The sequence below is a fragment of the Eptatretus burgeri genome, chromosome 12 (assembly GCF_056783735.1).
Source record: "Eptatretus burgeri isolate ZD-2024b chromosome 12, Ebu_testis_v1, whole genome shotgun sequence".
Lineage (NCBI taxonomy): Eukaryota > Metazoa > Chordata > Myxini > Myxiniformes > Myxinidae > Eptatretus > Eptatretus burgeri.
In genome coordinates this window covers 9,675,384-9,697,130 of record NC_140972.1, presented here as the reverse complement: position 1 = coordinate 9,697,130, position 21,747 = coordinate 9,675,384, and the positions used below count along the sequence as shown (strand labels likewise).

General features: G+C 45.0%; 1 protein-coding gene across 3 annotated transcripts in view; it reads left to right on the top strand.

Annotated features, from left to right (window-relative positions):
• LOC147015055 (uncharacterized) overlaps window positions 1–21,747 on the top strand; it is a 97,104-nt gene that overhangs the window by 170 nt on the left and 75,187 nt on the right. For all 3 annotated transcript variants that reach the window (XR_015050209.1, XM_085849415.1, XM_085849414.1), the window contains exons 2-4: window positions 12,203–12,254; window positions 20,753–20,850; window positions 21,269–21,367. Coding sequence is in view for 2 of the 3 variants with exons in the window: in XM_085849415.1 (XP_085705541.1) it covers window positions 12,203–12,254; window positions 20,753–20,850; window positions 21,269–21,367 (249 nt within the window). In the remaining variant the exon portion in view is untranslated. The remainder of the gene's footprint in view (window positions 1–12,202; window positions 12,255–20,752; window positions 20,851–21,268; window positions 21,368–21,747) is intronic.

Below are 21,747 nucleotides of genomic sequence, written 5' to 3'. Positions count from 1 at the left end.
TGCAAGACCGAGTGATATTGAGTGCAAGATAATGCAGACAGGAGAGATTGTGCGGAGATGGAGCAGACCGAGGCATATGGTGCCAGGATGTGGGAGGGGAACAAAAGTCATGGAGAAAGTCTGGAATATTGTGCAAGTGAGGTAATGGAATCTCGTTCCCACTGACTTCAGTTGTTTCATTGCTTTCGGCAGTTATTTCGTGTTTCTCTGATACTGGTTTATGGTGAAGACAAGGAAATAGAAACCTTGCGCTGTTGTCAATGCAGTTCAACAGTGTTCCTTGAAGTGAAATTTTCAGTTATTTTAATGAGTCGATAAACGTGAGGTGTATATTTGTAATTTTAATGGAACACCTTTGATTTGAGAAATCCCATTTTTATTGCATTGTTGATGATAAACCATAAAGTATGGAGTTTATGGATGAAATGTGTAGAGCAAATTGATGAGATCGACCTCCTTTTCTCACCCCCATTTCAGTGTTTTCACTTTCCATTCACTTCAATGTCTCTATCCCGACAATCCATCACATTCCTGGTGTCAAAAAGAAAAAAAACATTCCTTGTGAAAGTTCTTCAGGGTTCGCCAAACTATTAGTCATGCGCTCATATCAGAAAACCAGATGGCCCAGACACCGAGTTTATAATTATGTTGAAACAGATTTCAGTTTGTGAAATATGGTCACCATTATCAGACAAGTATCATTGGGTTCACTCAAAGTGCGCGTTGCGCAGTGTTCCACGTCACATAGGGGTCTGCATCGTGCAGGAGTCTGTGTCACGTAGGGGTCTGCGTCGCACAGGGGTCTGTGTCATGCAGACATCCGTGTCACACATGATCCGCATTGTGCAGGAGTCCACATCATGTTGGGGTCCACGTCACGCATGCTCTGCATCAAGCAGGGTCCATGTCACGCCGGGGTCCACATTGTGCAGGGTCTGCGTCACGTAAGCGCCATGTCGTGCAGGGTTCTCGACATTCAAAAAACAATTAATGTCATATTTATTTCACAAAATGATGCTTTCAAGGAAAGTTCTCAAGGTTCACAAGACAATCAAAAGTCATATTGTGAAAGGCGATAATGAGTTTTCGTTACCATCCACTGATGACCTCCAGACCTCCACAGTTTTACAAAATTCTAACTTTCATGGAGCAGTGCTATTGCTAACCCCACCACTGAAGGTGGATGGAGGTGATGTTTTCACCCCCTGTCTGTCTGTCTGTCTCTGTTTTTTTTTTTGTTGTTGTTGCATACCTTGTCGAGGCTCGTATGAGAGCTCACGCACAACACACAACAAGGGGGGGGCATGAGACAAGAGGGGCAGGAGTGGGAAGGCCAAAACAGTGGGGAACAGAGACATTAGGAGATCTGTGGAACGGAGAGGGATGGGGCGGGGAACACGGGGTATATAAGATGGACACCACAGGGACGATCAGGAAGGAAAGCAGGGAATTTGAAGGAGGTGGGTTTGGGGTGGATTAACGGGGGAAGAAACGATCGAGGATTTGTATGGGGGACGATAAGAGGTGGTGGTGAACAGCTGTTTTGAAGACCTGGAGGGAAGAATGGGATTGAACGGAGTGAGGGAGTTTATTTCAAAGGCGGGAAAAAAAGAGGAATGAAAGAGTGAAGGTGAGCAGTGATTCGTGATTTTGGTAGTTTACCAGAAGGTTGTGGCGGACCTTGAGCGCCCTGCAGAAATATGGTGGGGACAAATTGCAGACAAAGCAGGGGGGCGAGACCAGAGAGGAGACGGTAGAAGACAGAAAGACCACCAACCTGTCTGCGGTGAGAGGCCCAAAGACTCAGCCTCATCGCTGAGAGGCCCAAAGACTCAGCCTCATCGCGGGAGATACCGATGATCCGAAATGCCTTGGTTTCCACAGCGTGAAGCCGAGAAAGGTGAGAGGCAGGAGCAACAGTCCAGAGGGGAGAGCAGTACTCCATCAGGCTGTGGACGAAAGCTTTGTATGTGGTCAGGAGCTCAGGTGGGCTGAGGAAGGACTTTGCACGACGGAGGATTCCCAGTCCTCCGTCGACTGGCTTTGGAGGCCAGGTTGGAAATGTAGCTTTCCCAGGAAAGATCATGGTAGATCGTGAGAACCTGAAGCTTGAAAGAAAGGACTTCTTCCAGAGGATTGTTGAGAAAGTAGATGGGGTTGGGGGGGGGAGGGTGGGGGGGGGGTTCCAAACATTCCTTTCGGAGAGACATAGTGAGAGTATGAGATTTGTCCGGATTGAAAGGCATGTTCCACGTGATGGACCAGTTTGTGATTTTACCCAGATCTGCAGAGAGCGAAGAAGCTGCTGCTTGTCGGTCTGAGGGATGACAGATGTTACGGCAGAGGGTGGACTCATCACCAAATAGATAAAGAGGATTTTCCAGAGAGGAGAGAAAAAGAGGAGATATCATTGATAAAAACCAGAAAAAGAACAGGGCCCAGAACGCTGTCTTGAGGAACTCCAGCAGGAAGAGGGGATGAAAGAACTCTATTTAGGGCCACACTTTGGCTGTGACAGGAGTGGAAGTCTGTGAGCCATGAGTGGAGATGGCCTTGGATACCATAGGAAGAGGGTTTGGTGAGCAGGGCAGGGTGCCAGACCATATCGAAATCACATGATATGTTGAGCGATATAGCTCTGATTTCATGTCTGGCATTGAGGATCTCCATCCATTTGTTGGGAGAGCAGAAGCAGCATATCCAGGGTAGAGTGACCTGGTCTGAAACCAAATTGATGATCAGAAATCAGGCCATTGGAGAAGAGGAAGGATTTAATGTCTGAAGTGATGATTGATTCCATAACCTTGCTGATGATTGGCAGAAGGCTGATTGGTCTGTAGTTGCATGGATCAGCATTTGCACCTTTTTGTGCAGGGCAGTAATGTTTGCTGATTTCCAAGCAGTTAGCAGATGACCTTGAGCAAAGGAGAGGGTGAATAGAACAGAGAGAGGGTGAGCAAGAGCAGAGGAGCAGGTTTTGAAGACACGTGGGCTTATGCTGTCCGGACCGATTGCACAATCTGAGTCGACATTTGACAGCAATCTCTCCACATTGTCAGGAGAAAAGGATACAGAGTCCAGGGACAGTTGGGTGCGACTGGGTCAGGTGAGTACAGAAAGCAATGAATTTAGGACACAAGATTTCGACCATGGCAGTGGTCCATGGCAGTGAGGTGTCGTTTTCAACTTTCACGTTTCATATTTGGTACATCGGTACAGACTGTGGAGACTGTGTGTCACGACATACGTTCATCATCTAAAGTGGTTGCTATGTCAACCAGGATGCTGTTTTCCATGTGGTAGCACAATTCTGTATATACCTTCTTGTTTGGGTCTATATTGTGCTCACTTGAGCTCTTGTTTAAGAATAAAATCCGAGGACTTTAGTGCCATAAAAATATGCCCAAGCATTGATGCCGTGAGTTTGTTTATAACAAGGGTTCAGCTCCGATATGAATCTTGTCTTAATAATCCTTCCATTTTTCGCATTCTGCCACTCGGTTTTAATTATTAAAGATTCCCAGTTTTTCAAAACAAAATATTGAGTACCGAGAACGACGCCGAGATAATGAATTCCATCCCAATGTCCATTCAAGCTGCTCGGGCAGGGTTCGAGGAGTGGCACCATTTTGTGGACTGAGACAGAGAGATTTGCAATTTTTCCAATTCACTTTTGCGGAGCTTGCCAAACTGAATTAATTCATGGACACATTGGACCCAGGCAAAGACGTCCTCCTCCGAGTGAACAATTGCGCAAAAGTCATCTGCATCGGCGATCACCTTTACTGGGTTCACCATTGGTTGGGGAAGGAAACCAAGATGTGCATGCAACCGAATGAGCAAAGGCTTGATTGCGAGGAAAAATAAGAGGCCAGATTAAGGTCATCCTTGACGAATGCTTCTCCAAGCTGGGAAAGGTTGCCATAAAATATTGTTAACTTTGAGTAGATGAAAAATATTATGATAGCTTTTTATTATATACATGGTCTGGGCTTGTGGAAGAGCTAGGACACACAACAGAATAGGGCACAACATAATAAAGGGAACAGCAGGATAAATGGGAAACACAAATCAGTGGGGCAGATGGAGAAGGTAGACAGAGTGCAAGTAATGCAAGTAATGATGACAAGGATGCAAGTAATGATGAGACATAAGGGAGAATGCAATGTGTAGACAAGATGGATACAGAAGCAAAATTTTGGGAAGGTGGAGATGGTTTAACTGGTGTAGAAAAGATCATGGCTTTGGATTGGGGGAAGGGGGGGGGGGTGGTGACTTCAGATGGTGGTGAACAGCTGTCTTAAACACCCGGAGGCAAGAATGAGATTGAAGAGAGTATCAGGCCACTTAGTCAGTCATCTTAGCACATTTCTACACAAGTAGACGCCTCATCCACTCTGGGAAATGAGATAAGGAAGGGTGATAGACAGAGAGAAGAAGGCAGGGCTTAATGGCGACCCCTCGCTTACTCGATGTAAGCCTACGGGTTTACATTGGTCCCACCATTAAACTTGAATGGGGAGAGAAAAGAGGGGGGGGTGTGCTGTGGTGTGCTGATGTGGAAAAAAGTGCAGTGAATGCTTGTGGTGAAACAAAGGAAATCATGAATGCGAGTCAGTAACCCTGCCCTGAACGGGTTGAGGGTGCAATCGTTGAATATACGTTGTGCGTTCCAAGTGAATGAATTGGAAGTAGGAATAGAAAGAGAAAGAGAGTATGAGTGAATCTGCGAGTCAGTGTGTTGGCCGGCGTGGCCAGGGAAACTCCGCAACTCATCTACTCTCTGCACTGCGATACCAGCCCATTGGTTCTCGTAGAGGTTCATTCTCGTTCGCTCTGCCTTGACTCCTTGACTTTCTCAGGACACGTACCAGTGGCCGAGTCCTGGAATTCTCATGCTTATAAAGTTCCATACGGAGGCATGGTTCTGAGGCCCACCCCCTTGAGAGTGACTTGAGCTTTGGCAATGTCGATTCCTCATTAGTGAGCTCTTGTTGCCATGCTGCGCTCATTGGCCGAGGCCATGGTTCGACAATGAAGCTCACACCCAAGTTCGCCCTCTATGGTGCTTTGTTCTGCTGTTGCTTGTCCATCGACGAGATTTGCACACTCGGTCCGCTGTTCATGATACGCTGACTTTGATTTGTAGTGAGTTGCAATGTGGCATTTGCGAGGTGCAATGTTGTGTGCTGCAAATGTGTGTATGGATGTGCTGCAAAGACTTGTGGAGAAAGAAGGAGTTTGTTAGAGAGGGAGAGAGATAAGAAGAGAGAGGATTTAGAAAGAGAAGAATTCCAAAGGGAGTTGGAATGTGTCACACAAACACAACACATTCCCCTGTCCATTGTTATGAGGGGAGAGGTAATTTAGTAAAACAAAATTGCGACAGATATAACTCCACTCGGGGAACCCTTACGTGTTGGATGTTTCTCCCCAGGGTCTTCAAAAACCGCAACAAAGTCAACTGCACTGAGTGATTGGGCATTGGCCTTAAAAACTATACAGCAGTGACGCCGGAACGACATGATATGGCGAACCAAGGCTTCAGAGCACAGACGAAGCGGAATCGTAGAGATTCTTGACACATTTGTGCCAAAAACATTGAATGCAGCGACAATGTCCTCGCTTCTGAAGAAAGGCCGGATATTGGACAGAATTATGCAATTTGAAAACTTACAATATGTAAGAGTTTTGATTTGTGACTTTCATACCGAAGGCGTGTGACTTTTCAGAGTACACTCATGGGTTGCCACACAATTCTAGTTCATAGCATCACATTTCCCTTTTTATTTTATGGACGATTTGAGAGCACAATATGCTCGAGCTGGCATGCGCGCTCCATCTACATGTAGGTGTTGCGTCACGACAGCGTCGGTCAATGTGCATCCTCCATGCTCAGCAGTGAGCCCAATGCCCAATCGCCGTCCTGCATGCCAAGAAGAGTGGAGGGAGAGGCGAGGGGCCCAGCCCTGCAGAGATGCGAGACGTATGGTCTCATAAATTTAACCTTTCACCCAGTTTGACGAAGGGGGGGGGGCACGTGCTGACATGGAAAACGAATAAATTGACATTGTCTCGATAATTTACTGCTGGGTCGTAGGGGGGGTGGTATTGGGATAATTTGGGGGTGTGGCATACACCCCCTCCCCTCCCTCCAGAAATTCCTACCCATACCTGTTGGTGCCTTGGTGGCTCTCTGAAGATAGTGAATGAGACACACGAGCTCGGCTATTTCATATGAACTGATGCTGAGAAGGGAGGTGCGGGAGTGTTTTGAATCTTGTTTTTTTGTAATTAGAAAGAACACTAAAGAGTCAGGTTGAGGCAAATCATCTTTTTTTTTTTGCAGAAAACAATGATTAAAAAAAAAACAAGAAGACAGTGAAAAAATATCAAATGTATCTAAATGACAAATTTCAATTGCAATGAAAGTGGTTTGCAAACGATGAAAAATCATTCTTACTCAAAATGATATCGTGTCCACGTTTTTGTCCACATTTGGATTACAAAGAAATTAGATGCAGGAGGAGGCCATTCGACCCATCATACCTGTGCCACATCAACGCCACACCAATTCATCAACACCAGACCAAAAAAATGCATCTTAAACATCTCTATCATATCTCCGCGTAACCGCCTCCTTTCTGGTGTTATGTATAAAGCTCTGTCTCGTTCAGCCGCTCCTCATAGCTGAGTCTAGCTCGGCCCAAAATCAATCGAGTAGCCCTGCGCTGAACCCTCTCTGGCAGCTATATGTCGTTCCTAAATTGTGACCAAAACTGCACTGGATGTGGATGTGGCCCTCACTAAATTCCCATACAATGTTAACACCACCTCTTTGGATTTATAAATGATCCCCCTCCGAATACAACCTTAGGCCCTATTTGCTTTACCTATAGCTACCTGGCATTGTGCTGCCTGCTTACCTCCCATATCTATTACCACCCCCAGATCCTTCTCCCGTGTGACACACTCCAAAATTACCCCTTGCATCCTGTAATCTCTATTTTCATTCTTCTTACCCATCTCCAACTCCTTACACTTGCTCAGGTAAAATTAAACTCTGCCAATCTTTTTCCAAATCTATGCAAGTATCAATACTTTCCTAATCCTGATCATCAACCCCTCTGCTATCCACCTCACCTCCAAACTTTGTGTCATCTGCAAATTTGGAAAGCCTACTCTTCACCCCACCATCCAAACCCCACCAAAAAATTTGAAAACAAATCGAAATGACAAATTTTTGATTGCACCAAAAGTGGTTTGCAAACAATTATAAATCATTATTCTTGTTCAAGAACATCACATCCACATTTTTGGGTTTTATCCTGTTCCTTTTTGCTGATGTCAACTCGCCCTGTTTTGGAAAACACACGCTCAGCAGGAACAGAAGTTGCAGGAGAACAAAGGTATTTTTATGGCCAGTTTATCCAGCTTTGGAAATGCTGATTCATTCATTCTCCACCAGAGCAGAGGATCACCAGCTCTCGGGATGTTGTCTTCCTCCAAGTATCTCCGCATTTCAACAATGGCATCTGCCGTGCCGATCGTGAAGGTTTTCCTTGTGTGGTGTTGTCATCAAAACGGACCCAAAGGTTCATCTTCACAGGAGCTCGGCTGCTTGTCGGCGGATGTCGCTGGATCTCTTCAAAGTGAGGTTCTTCACTGATATGTTTCTTCTGTCTGGGCCATTTAATTGGTTAGTCTGTCCTTTGCCTTATCAATGGCGTCTGCACCCGATAATTCACCATTCCTCTTGAATCTGGGTCAAGCAGTGTGGCTTCTGCAATTATGAAATTGTCTTCCAGTGAAGTGAAGCATCTCATTTTCTTTTGAAGGTCTGCAGTGAATGGATTTTTGTTCAACTGACTGTGGGACATCATTTTATGCATCGCCTTTGTCAAAGGCATGATCTTTGATAGAGTTGTGTGCTTTTCTGCTGACATTTCCACTGTTGCAGTCACAAAGGGTTCCAGAATTTTAATGGCACCTTTCAAAATTTCCACATTTTCATCACTCAAGGCCAAATGCATTTTACCAAATGGACCAAGTGTTGTTGAAACAGGGGTATGTTGTTCGATGATACGTTTGAACATGTAATATGTGGAATTCCATCGAGTTTCGACATCCTGGATCAGCTTTGTTGAAGCCTATTGAGTTTTGACTTTGGACCTCAGTCGATCTATCCATGGCTTTCACACCGTAGTGGAAGTGGCTTACCAGAATGCTGACTTTTCGCTGCAGAATTTTGAGAGTTTCGTTGCATCCTTGAAAATCAAGTTCAGAGTATGATCATAACAAGGGTGATGGCGCCATTTGGAGAGAGCAACAGCAGCTTCCATATTTGCAGCATTGTCTGTCTCTATGACGGATATTCTTATGGTAATATTCCAATCCTCAGCAACTTTTAAGAGTCTCTTTGATGTGTTGTCTGCTGTGTGCTCTTGGGTCATATGTAATGTGCCAAGAACAACAACATGCACATTCCAGTCACTGTGAAGGAAATGGGCCATAATTAGTGATATATGCCTGAGTTTAATAAGATGTCCAGATGTCTGTTGTGAGGACAATGGAAGTAGCAGCATCAATCATCCTGGCAAGCTTCATCCTGGTTTCTTAACACACTTTAGGAAGCATAGTTCGCATGATTTTGCGACGACTTGGGAGGTCATATTTACAAGTCCAAAGCCCTCACAAAGTCTTTGAAGCCAGAGTCTTCAACAACAGATACAGACTGCTGTAATTACCTCCAATTTATTTGTTGCAGGTAAGAGGGTAATTTGAGAGCACGGATATGGACATAGGGAGTAAGAATCCAAAACACTTGGGACACGAACAATTTATGCACACTATCATCTACGAAAAATTCAGGGACGTAGGGTACAACGACTGACACACAAAGGATGTTGACGATGTTTAAGTTGAATGACATGCGGTAGAGTGCATACCTCTGCCAGGATTGCAGAAACATCCTTCTGAAACAATTTACACTTTATATCTCACTGATGGGCCGGATCTGCATCCGGACCTGAACCAAAATCGAATCTCCTTGTTCTTGTAACCTACCCAAGTCATCCACTAACTTTTATTACAATCCATCTTCAAATTTTTGAAATATCATGTCATATATGAATCTCAATAGTGAAGAATCACTTAAAAACTTCTCGGATCCGGATCTGGATTCGGATTTTCACCAAAATTGAATCAATCCTTTGTTACATACCCAATCTGTGGACCAAGTTTTATCTGAATCTGTCCATAACCTTTTGAGATATCCTGCTGTATATTGTTTTTGGCCCTATTCTCAATGGTTACAAATCGCTTAACAAATTATGTTGTCTGTATCCGGATCAGGATTTTCACCAAAATCGAATAATTTCATCCTTGTCACACACTCAACCTTTGCAACAAATTTCGTCCAAATCTCTCCACAATGTTTTGAGATATCCTGTTCACAGACAAACAAACAGACAGACAGACGTACAGGGGTGAAAACATACCATCCGTCCACCTTTGATGGTGAAGGTAATAAGAGTTTTGGGATGATGGAAGAGGATAGAAAGCAGACAGATGGAAACGGAATACAATGATCAAAACCAGTCTTGTATGAGGCCTACAGGGGAGTCCGGTGGGACATTTTAATATAAGTTTGGTTGAGGATCGAATGCAGATGAGGAAACACAAAAGCGACCACACTACCTCTGATCTGTCTTGCCAACAATATTTGGTATATCATCACACCAGTATTGCCCCTTGATCTTTATTACCTTCGCAAACTTTGTTGCGAAGGTTATGTTTTGATCGCTGTGTATTTATTTATTTATTTATTTGTTTATTTATTTATTTATTTGTGAATATGTGTTTTGTTTGTTTGTTTGTTATTCGCATAACTCCAAAAGTATTGAACTGAATCGCAGCAAATTTGGTGGGATGATTGGTTATTATCCGAGGACCCTTTGATTAGATTTTGGGAGCGATCAGGTCAAAGGTCAAGGTCATGAAAAGGTCAAAATCGTCTTTTTACCATAGCGCGGTCAATTTGTATCCAATTTGCATGCAACTAATGCCAAAATGTTCAGAATTCAATGCCCCATCTTGTGACATGTGACATGACACAATGACGTAATAACCCTTATTAGAGGTTGGGAGTCAGGGGGGGGGGGTCACGACATTGCAAAATGTGCAGTTTTAGTCATAACACGTCAATTCTTATCCGATTTGCATGAAACCAACACCAAAATGTTGACTGTTCTGTTCCCCACACTCTAATACCAATTACAAAATTAAGAGTACAAAGGTCAAGGTCGAGGTCATGAAAAGGTCAAAATCATTATTTTTTTTTTTGCCATTTTTGTCATTTTGCCATAGTGCGGTCGATTTTTATCCCAATGCCAAAATGTTGTGAATTCAATGCCCAATCTTGTGATATATGATATGACACAATGACGTCATTACCTTTGTTAGCGGTTTGGGTCAAAGGTCAGGGGGGTCAACGACCTTTATTATCATAACGCGGTAAATTCTTATACAATTTGCATGTAAGTAGATTCAAAATGTTTAGAATTCAATTCCCTATCCTGTGATGTGTAATATTTGACAGTGACTTTATTGGTGAGATTAAAGCATGGGGAGGGGGGGGTGTCACTGAACTTATTTCTTATAATGTGACCAGTTGTCATCAGATTAACTTGACACCGACACCCAAAAAGGTCAGGGAGTTCATACAGAAATTGTACAATGGACGTGAATCAGTGTCAAACAGCAGGAAATTTAATGTTTTTAAGCCATCATAACACATATGAGATGGCAGATGTGGTATAGGATTAAATACCCTCACAATCAACGGTTTCTGGGGGGGGGGTGCAAAATGTAGCGTTGGCGAAGGTATGTGCTCTACTGAGTGCCCGTTCTCGTTTATTCAGATCTAGAAGCTTGTTCATCTTAAACACTGGAATTGAAGATTATAGAGCATTCCAGCCACGAATGGCAGGTTTAATGGGGGTAAAAAGATTGTAGGTAGTGATGGGGGGGGGGGGTGACGGTGACATGAGATGGTGGTGCAGTGCTAACTTGAACCCCGTAGAGGGAACAGTGCGATTCAAAAGCTTCTGTAAGGCGGTTCTATAGACAGGAGAAAAGCACATGTGGACAGGTAGGATGTGTGCTTGTCTTTGAAGTTTATGTCACGTGTCTCATGTCTAATTGCATGCTTTAGATTACATGCTTTGCATAACTTGCCATTTACTCACAACATATTTGGCGTATGCCTGGTGTTGGCTTTATGGTGAGGGTGGTGGGCTTGGGATCCTTGGATCCTGAGTTCAAATCCGACTCGGCTGTTGAATTAATTCCAGGTGGGGTTGACTCTGCCTGCCATCCTTCTGAGGTTGGCAAAATGAGTGCCAACTTGCTGGTATCCTGTGTCAGAGTGGCGACCCATCCAGCATTGTGTCCAATAGTGAAGGAGACTGCCGAGGCAGCACCAACACTGCACAGAGTATGGTTTGTATGGATGGACGGACAGACAGACATTTGGTGTAAAGCCCTGACTGTTCAAAGTTCACATCAAAGCACTTGGCTTGTGATGCTGAAGTGTGTGTGTGTGTGTGTGTGTGTGTGTGTGTGTGTGTGTGTGTGTGTGTGTGTGTGTGTGTGTGTGTGTGTGTGTGTGTGTGTGTGTGTGTGTGTGTGTGTGTGTGTGTGTGTTTGATCTGTTCCAATATCCATGTCCGACACATGATGATACATGTACAAGATTCTCTTTGAGCCTGAGACATCGTAGGTTAAAGGCTGATTATGCACAAATAAAAGAGGTAAATGAGTCCTTTTCGTAGTGGTTCGTTGGACGATATTTCAACAAAATCCCAAATTCCTTTCGGGCGTTTGCATTTGCATTACGTCACGTTATTGGTCTCTGTGGCATTTGCATTTGTATTACGTCACGTTACTGGTCTCTGTGCCATTTGCATTTGGTGAGTGTTTTTGTGACTGCCTCTCCAAGGTTGCTTACAATCTTTTCATCGACAAATTGTGACCAAAGACTCAATATCAGTCCAGTTATATTGTATTAAATGGACAAGTGTGATTGGTTGGAACCTTAATTTATTGATTTATAAATAAATATTTCTTGCAGACCTGCTCTCCATTGAATGTTCAACATGTAAAATAAACTAAAGTTTAAGAACCTTCGATCTCTTTACAGATGTCTCTTCCCGAAGTCGAACTTCGTTCAGCTCTGTGAACACCAATGAAAGGTAAGGACTGTTGTGGGGACAGTCGTGGGGCCTAACGGAAGTAAGATAGAATATATAAGATTTCATTAATAAATGTATAGCATAAGTGTTTGGTTAATGTGTGAAATGGTAGGTCATGTGTCGATGAGTGTTTTTTTTGAAATCCAAAGTCTTCCCACCATTATGTATGTGTCTAAGTTCCTACCATTCCCACACCTTAATCCTCCAAATTGTTTCCCATTTGTAATCTCTGAATGTGTTCTTTCGGAAAGGAAGGACATGTAGAGAACTCCTCCCCTCGACCCCATCCCCCCTGCCCTCCTGCTTCTCCCACAAGGAGGCGAGAAGATCGTGAAGGAAGGGGAGGGGGCGTCAAGGCACCATAGCAACCGTGCAAGAAGTGGGGAAATGCCCCCGATGGTTCGAATCCTCAAGAGGGCCGCCGCGCAGCCAATCACCACGCCCAGCTGTGCAGGGAAAGTTGCACCACAGTTAGTTAGAGAGCTGTGAGTCAGCACTGAGTCATTTTGTGGAGTTAGTTGAACGAGTGAGTGGTAGAGCGAGCCGGTGGGTTAGTATCTATCAAAAACAAAGCGGCGCTGCGAGTCTGAATATGGACCCGGGTGAGATGTGATGGGACATAAAGCCCAGGAAAAGTCCAAACCAGGACACGGCACGTCTCATCCATACCGATTTCATTGCTGCCGTCACAGCCACAACCAAATGCGTGAGCATGGTACATGGACAGGTTTATTTTCGGTCTTGTTCTGTCTTTCTGTCTCCGATTTGTGAGTGTGAGGGCCATAATTTATCCGATAAGCTGGTGGGATTATTCCTGGGTGTTGGGCTGTTGTTTGTACCAAATTCTCCATCATCATAGCGTTGCTTCTCAGTCCTCCCTTCCCACTCTTTAATAAACCTTGTTTTCACCATTGAAGTGTTGGTTTGGTGTGCGGTCTGGAATTGGGTCGAATAACTGTACCGTGAGTAAATCCACAGGTCAGGTCAAGTATGGGAGCATGCGCCAGAGCAGCGCGTCGCTGCGTCTACTTTTCGCTGGTACTCCAGGGCCTCCATCTGGCCATCCCCCAGGCAGATGGCTGGCCCATCCCCATTTCCTTGAGATGCCGATCAACCTGCTGCAACCACGAGGCACGTGGTCGGCCCATTGGCCTCCTCCACTCACGAGGCTCCTTCACTGAGAGAACCTGGTGAGCAGTATCAGTGTCAGGAAAACGAGCCACATGTCGATACAGCCGCAGCTGATACTCATGGACTATGCAGGTAACAAATCTCATTTGAGTCTCTCTCAGCAACCGCTTGTTGGACACGAAGTCCCAACAGTGATAGCCAAGGATTCTCCGAAGAGACCTGGTACCAAAGGAATGAAGTCTCCATCTCAGATCCCTGGTCAGAGTCCAAGTATTACATCTATAGAGCAAGATTGGAAGCACCAAGGATCTGAAGACTCGGACTTTCGTCCTCCCGCACAGGTACCGGCAGTGCTACACTCCATGATCCAGTGAATCCATGACTCCCCAGGCCCAACCCAGATGTCTATTGACCTTTGACTCACAGCCAGCAGAGACATGAATAGACAGGACAGCAGCATCCAAGATGTCATTGAAAGCCTGGATCTTAGTTTTGACCCAGGAAACCTGTAATCCCAGTGGCTCCAACTCTTCATTCAGCACCTCGAGGGCCCCCTAAAGGGAATCCAGAGTCTCCACAAAGATGACTGCATCATCTGCGAAATCAAGGTTAGAGATCTTGACATTCCCAAACGATGCACCGCAGCTTGATCTCTCTGGCATCCTCCCCAGAATCCAGTCCTGATTGCTGAAGTGCTGAAAAGGGTGGGGGCCAGTACACACCCCTGAGGAACTCCAGTAACAACTGGAAATAAGCCAGAGATGGTATCACCACATCTCACAGCACTCTCAGTACCAGAGTAGAGTTCAGACATCAGATCGATCAGGTTTGGTGGCACCCCACGAAGACCAAGAATCCTCCAGAGGACATCCTGTTTCACTGAATCAAACGCTTTACAGCGTATGTTTATCTCTGTTTACAGAGATAAACATAGGCTGCAAGCAGCCCTGCCGAAACTCTCATCTGCTTTCGGTGAGGACCCGAAGAGCAAGGATATGGTTAATCGTTGACCTCTTTGGTGTAAAGCCTGACTGCACTGGATGCTGGTGCTCAAGCAGATGGTGGCGAACCCTATCAAGAATTATCCAAGCAAAGACCTTGCCCGGCACTGAGAGTAGCGTCACCCCTCAGTCGTTGTTGCAATCTTGGCGATCACCCTTCCCTTTCCAGAGAGGGACAACAAGGCCCCTCTTCCAGTCAGTTGGGATGATGCCTGTGTTCCAGGCAGAGCACAGACCTGCATGCAATGACATAAGTGTAGCATTTCCACCAGCATTGGGAAGTTCAGCATGGATGTCACAGATCCCTGGAGCTTTACCCTATTTCAACCGGTTTACTGCAGCCTTTGTTTCCACAAGCGAAGGTGGACCACAGTTGATTGGAGGGTCAGCAATAGTTAATGTAACACCCCTGATGTCCAACTTGAATAGCTGGTGGATCAGCCTGGTACAACCGCTCAAAGTAACCAGCCCAGCGGGACTTCACTTTGGACTTCTCTGTCAAGAGTCTCCCACCTTCTGCTCTAACTGCAGTACACCGAGGGATGGGCTTGGATGAATGCAATGCGCGAATTCCCCTGTAAGCAGGACGAGAATCACTTGACCACAGGTGATTCTCTACCCCCTCACCGATTCCTTGCACATTGGCCTCCTCATCCACCCTTAGCGCACGTACAGTTTTACGCCTCAGCTCCCTGCACAGCTCAGCTCTGCCATTCAGCCTGGCCCTGCGACTCTGGTCAATGGTATCCAGTGTCCCTTGAGAGACAAAATTCTTCTTTGTCCTACGGTGAGTTCCAAGACATCCACCGGCAACATTAAGGATGGTGGTCTTGAAAGCACGACACAACTCTTCAGAATCTTCCAAAGCACCCAGACCCCCCAAATCTCCACTCAGCCTGTTTGCAAACACCTCAGCTACCCTCTAATCTTTGCGTTTGCCAACATCCAGCCTCGGCTGGGATGGTGCCATTCTCCTGGATTTAAGGTGCAACTTCAGAGTTGCTACTACAAGCCTGTGGTCAGTATTGAGGAACTGAACACTCCGCTAGACCCTGCAGTTCTGGATCATCCTCCAGTGACCATCAACGAGGACATGGTCAATCTCCTTTGCTACACCACCAGCATTGGAATACCAAATCCAGCGATGAGCTTGTGGACGCCTGAAACCTTGAAACGGGCACCCTAAGTCCACGACTTCTTGCAAAGTCAAGGAACTTAGTGCTATTCAGGTTCACAGTTCCAGACCCATGGGGACCAACACACACCTCATAACCATCCCTATCAGTTCCAGTCGATGCATTGAAATCCCCCAAGACGAGAAGTGTATCTCACCTTGGGCACTGATCAACCACAGACTCGAGCGTGGCGTAGAATGCATCCTTCACGGTGAGATCACTCGCCTCAGTCGGAGCATAAACAGAGACCACGGAAATGACACCCAAGGAGTGACGAATCCTTTGTCTCATAATACGCTCGTTGACCGGTGTTACCTCAATTATCATTGGAGTCAGCTTATTGCACACAGCTTCAGCAACTCCTTGGGCATGGCAACCATCAGAGCAACCAGACCAATAGTAGGTGTAACCACCCACCATGATCTCGCTGAAATCCGGTCTCCGAACCTCAGAGAGAGCTGCTTTCCCGATGTCCAAATGCTTGAGCTCAGATGATAACAGAGACAGGTGATCATCTTCTCTCAGGATAGGACATTCCAGGCACCCATCCGAATGGACCGTCTCAGGTTAACCCAAGGAGACCGCCGTCTGGTGGACGACACCTCAGCACCACTCCGACACACTCTCCCGCAATCTGACCCAGGGATGTTACCCCGTGGTTTCCCTCCTATCAAAGATTGGGGGTCCCGAAGGCTTTGCCCCAATCCCGTCATCCGGTGAGCTGCCCTGCGAAGGGAAGCTGCACAGGAGGTACTCGCACGGAGTGGGTTTTCAGATTTCTTTGCGTTTTTATGTTTTGTGGAATGAAGGGTTTTACGGTGGCCGGAGTGAAAATCCTGTCATCAACTTCCTAATAAGCTCACAAGGAGCTCCTCCGCCCTTTGACAGGTTTTGTTTTTAATCCTGCTGAGTGTCCATATCCAAACACCCTCCTCACCAGAAAACCTGGTGGGGGAGACGGTTTAGTCGCCGACAACCCGACCATGGAACAGGTTACTACAGGTTTACATGATATCTGATACCTGATTAACATGGTCAAAGATCTGATCTGGCCTGACCTGACAACGGTCTGGAATTGGGTCGAATAACTGTACCGTGAGTAAATCCACAGTTGTTTGAAATTGGTACTAAAACCCCTCATTACAGGATACACACATGGTGGTCATCAAGGATCTTCCGTCAACCCCTATCCTTTCAAACTGACGAACTAATTTTAAGCAACAGGCTCCTTGGAGTTACTGCAAGTCGGAAACCGAAGTAAAGGTCTTTTGAGCTTTCCCGGCAGACTACATATGGTCCCAAGGACTACCTGTCGCTATAATGGTGACAGTTCGCATCAGAGATTTGACGATGCCCAACCACATCACTGTTTCAATACTTTATACCCTGTTATAATTTCATTTTCAATTTCTGATGGACATGATCGTTCAATTTTTAATCAGATGATACAGTATTTTAATCACTTTTTCATTTTGCATATTCAAATATAAACATCAGAAATGACATTAAACTATCGTCGAGTCAGCATTCTCCCCCCTAATAAGTAAAACAAGAAAAAGAGCAATCAGAGATTGCAGACCCTCACTAGGACTTGTTTTGTGTGACGTTTGTGTGCTGATGTGTTATGTAATTAATAAGACACAAGTCTGAAGACGACGATGGTTCACGAGCAGTATTTGACGATGTAGATTGTTTCAGAAGTCAAGGATGAGACAATGTGATAATGTTTGACCAAGTTATAAAAATGATCAACATGATGTGGTACGAGTGACAGGTTATTAGCCGCAAAATGTCGAAAACCCGGTTTCGTTCAACAACTTTCAAAATTTGACCTTTGCATAACCTTTAAAGGTCACAAAACAATGTTGTGGACATTAAAATAAGGAAACAGGATACGTGCTATAGCTTATTGGAGTTAGTTCGACGAAGAAGGTCGAAAACCCGGTTCAATTCCCACAACTTTGAAATTTGACCTTTATGAACTTTAAAGGTCAAAGGTCAAGGATTATGACCTTTGGTGCAAAACTTCCTCTGGAACATTCCAGGAACAATATAACGTCATATAGGCTATATGGCATTTCACACTCCTCGGATTATCCATACTTTGATGAAATCAGCGTAAAAACAAACTTGAAGGGGGCGCCACGGGCAAGGTGTTCGAGATAGAGCAAAATGGTTTCAAGACTTTAGGTGGGGAATGACCTCAAGATTATGCAAAAAATATTGTCATCTGAGCTCTCAAAGTTTGGGCGGTCGTATGATTTTTATGTCAAAATTCGCAATTTTCTAAGTTCGTGAGCTTGTGACCTTGACCTTTGGACGAAAATGAAAAACCGAGCTCAGTGGGGCTATGCAGGTGCCATTGGGCTAACCAAATACCGAAACCCCTGCCAGATTGACGAGCCTCCAAGGAGAAGATGCAAATTGAAATCGGCTACCCCCTAAAAACATAATTCGCAATTTTCTAAGTTTGTGACCTTGTGACCTTGACCTTGGGACGAAAATGATAAATCGAGCTCCGTGGGGCTATGCAGGTGCCATTGGGCTAACCAAATACCGAAACCCTGCCAGATTTGACAAACCCCCTCGGAGAAGATGCAAATTGAAATCGGCTACCCCCTAAAAACACGTTTTTGGGGCGTGGCTCCGCCCATAATGGGCGCACCACGCCCATTCTCAGGAAAACACAACTAGATCATGATATAAACCTCCCACCAAAATTTTATCAGGATCAGATCAAAACCCACGGAGCTTTGCTTGGGACAGACAGACACACAATAACAACGAATATAGTGGTCACTTATTTTTTTCGTGAAAATATTTTTTCGTGAACCAATAATTAGAACCGCCACTTTTTTATAACTGCTGGCAGTGATGACCAGGTACCAAGACGTCCCGCTTTGATGCAAACTGTCCAGCCGTTCTGGAGAATAAGATTTTTTATAGGTTTTAGGGTAAATCCAAGATGGCTGCCAAACCATGTGACCTATGACGTCATATTTGTGATCATTTTGTTCCTCATGGATAGGCGGTCATACTTGTAAAGTTTTTCCTCGCTCTGTTCAGCCACTTCAGAGAAGATTTATGAATTTTTTTTTTTTTTGAAAACAATGTGTGCCTAATCATGTGACCGATGACATCATCAAATTGTTTTCTCTGGACCATTTTATCCTGAGATGACCGTCAAAATTTTTCGTACTGATCAGATGTAGCGTTCTACATGTGCAATTGGGACGTCATGACGTAAGCACCGATGACGTCATCAAAAATCCCACTTATTCTCCATGAGGCGAACTTGCCGTGTGCCAAGTTTCAATTTTTTTCCTTGGTGCAGTTTCAGAGATAGAGGTCCAAAGTTTTTTTTTCCGTTTTTCCAACATGGCTGCCACATAAACGATGACGTCATCATTATCAATGGAACAGTCTCCATGATTCGTCGTACCTCTGGTGAAAATTTCGTCTCAATCCGACAAGCGGTTGCAGAGGAGTGGAAGAAGAAGTACAGAGGGCAGTTTAGGGGAATTGCACAAATTTTATTTGGAAGAACATCAGGAAAGGGTACAGGAATTCCAGGAATGTAAGCCAGGAATGATGGACGTAGAAAGTAGCGAAAGTCGTCTGTGAGAAGGATGTTTGGAAGAGGATTGAAAGGGAAAGTTCTGGTGTCCTGTGTCTACCTTTACAGTCTCCAAACGGTAGCACTAACAGAGAGACAACAAAATGTTGTAAGTCTGCAAGAACAACTGTCAGGAGAATTGTGGGAGTGAAGAGGGTGGAGAGAAGGAAGATCATGAACTGAGGGAGGAGATTGTTGTGCAGATGAGCCTGATGGGAAGATTGGTGAAATTCCAGCTGACGTGGGCTGGACACTTGGTGTGGATGGAGGAAGAGAGAATGGCAAAAAAGCAGATAGGTTGAGGGAGCAAGGAAGGAGGAAAAGAGGTAGACCATGGTTGAGATGGAAAGATTGTGCGAGGAGGGATATCAGCAAGGTGGTTGTGATTGGAGAGTGGAGAGAGTTGGCTGAGGACAGAGGGAAGTGGAGGATGATTGTGTTCGGGACAGAAGCTTAGTGCCACTTCGCCTCACCCCTTATAAAGGGAGGAGAAGAAGACGAAGTCTTGGCAGAATCTGGACCTGTCGATGGATGGTGCTCGATGAATGAAGAGTTGTGGTTTTCTGGAAGCCACTGGCAGGAAGTCCATAACCTTTGGGCATCCTGAACTCGGTCTCTCTGTGAACTGTCCAGTCTTATGGTGTACCTTGTCAGTGGCCTAAAAACGACACGGCAATGAACATTGTACTGGGAAGTAACGCAGTCTGAGTCATCCCCCATTGAACCATCCTTATGGCATGAGTAAACTAATTTGGTGTTAAATGGCACGAGCCTTTCCTCTTCCTAAACTGAGTTGGATCACATGGATCCTCTATTAAACAGGGTCAGGACAGACATAGGTCGGGACAGAGACACAGGTCGGGACAGACATGCCCCCCTCCCCCTTTCCCCAGCAAGATGACCTAGAGGTGTGCACACTCGCCTTTATGCTGTCTAGTCTGGGTTTGCGTCCTGCCCCAGATATAAACGATCATCCCGATGTTTCACAGGCAGGGTGATTCAGCAATATGTGTGCCGTCCCTCGGACAGACGTTAAACGAGCGTCCCGTCTGCCAGCGTTAGTCGGTGGAAGTTTAAGGTCCCATGGTGTCCTTCACGAAGAGTAGGTGAGCTATCGCCGGCATCATGAACAAATTACAAATTCCTGCCTCAACTACTTGAACATCAGGCCTGGCCAGCAGGTTCATGAAAAACTTGGCCCAAAAACCTCCACCCGGCCTACCCCACTTGAACTTGGGAATAATTGTCGCAGTTAAAGAAAGAGGGATCTCCACCCGCCCTTGATCATTTAGCTCCTCCACGAGCCGATCGATCCTCATATGGCATTTTAAAAAGACCACATTTACCTGTTGCAACAGCATAAAAACCGATTGAATTATATAATTTATTACAACGTTAAAACTTGTTCATTCTTTACAGTGGTATCGATTTTAGTTTCCACGTTGATTTTTTATTTATTTTGACGACTATTTCCTGAAAACCAAATCTTTTTAGTCCTTGGACTTCTTGGTTGGTGATTGTTCAATAAATCCGGTTTATTTGTTTTATATTTATTTACCTGCTGTGATGCGACAGGAAACGAGAAGTCACACATGGTCGTACAACATCACAATCCCATGGAAACCATTGGAGAAATAATTATCCCATTGGACGTCACAATCGGCAGGGACAAGGTAAGATCATTGGGGCAATTATTGTTGGATTTATGGTACTGTACACTATTACTCTATAATTAAGAGCAATAATAACATATTTGCCAAACGCACATGTTTGCTTCTCTCCAAATTTTGCGTTTGGCGCCGACTACATAGTACATTTGAAAAAGAGGGAGAAATAAACGTACTCCCACCCCCCCCCTTTCCTCCTCTACTTTTTCCCCATTCCCTACCTCCTATTCCTCTCCCCTTCTCATAATCTTTGTTATTATTCCTTACCTCCTCCTCCTGCCACTTTCCTCTCTGCTCCTCTCCCCCAAGCTCTTTTCCATGCAGTTTGACAAAATAACAGTCCGCACTGTATTTCGGTGAAAAACATTATTTTGTTTATCAAGACAAAGACTGTATTATAATAATCAGGACCTTTACCTTACAGTTTCTGCACCACCCCGATCTGTGAAACTTGAGAAAGGAAAAGTGCGGGGTCAGCTGGACGTCACATGGCAACCGCCACGTGGACACGCAAAGATCATAGGTAAACACCTCACTCGATTCTATGCTACTCGACTGGACAAGTAGACACCAGCCAAAATGATTGGAGCAACGTGACGTGGCATCATTTCCTCAAAATGCTGAATGACTTCTGGAGGTATTTCCTAACTTTTCCTCCAGGAAGAATTTGGTCGCTACGATTCTTCCCCGTCGTTTGGAATCTCTTTCAGCGAGTATCAATAGGAGGGTTGCGCCCCCTCCCAGGACCCAGAGTATTCACGTTGTTTCTTTGTGGGATTGCTTTTCGAGGAACATTTGATGTTTTTTTTAGTTTCAGCTTGGGAACATTTTCAGGTGTTCTTTGTCATATCTGTGCTTCAAGGGCTCTTTTAAGTATGTTCACTGCATGTTGCACAGCTTCCA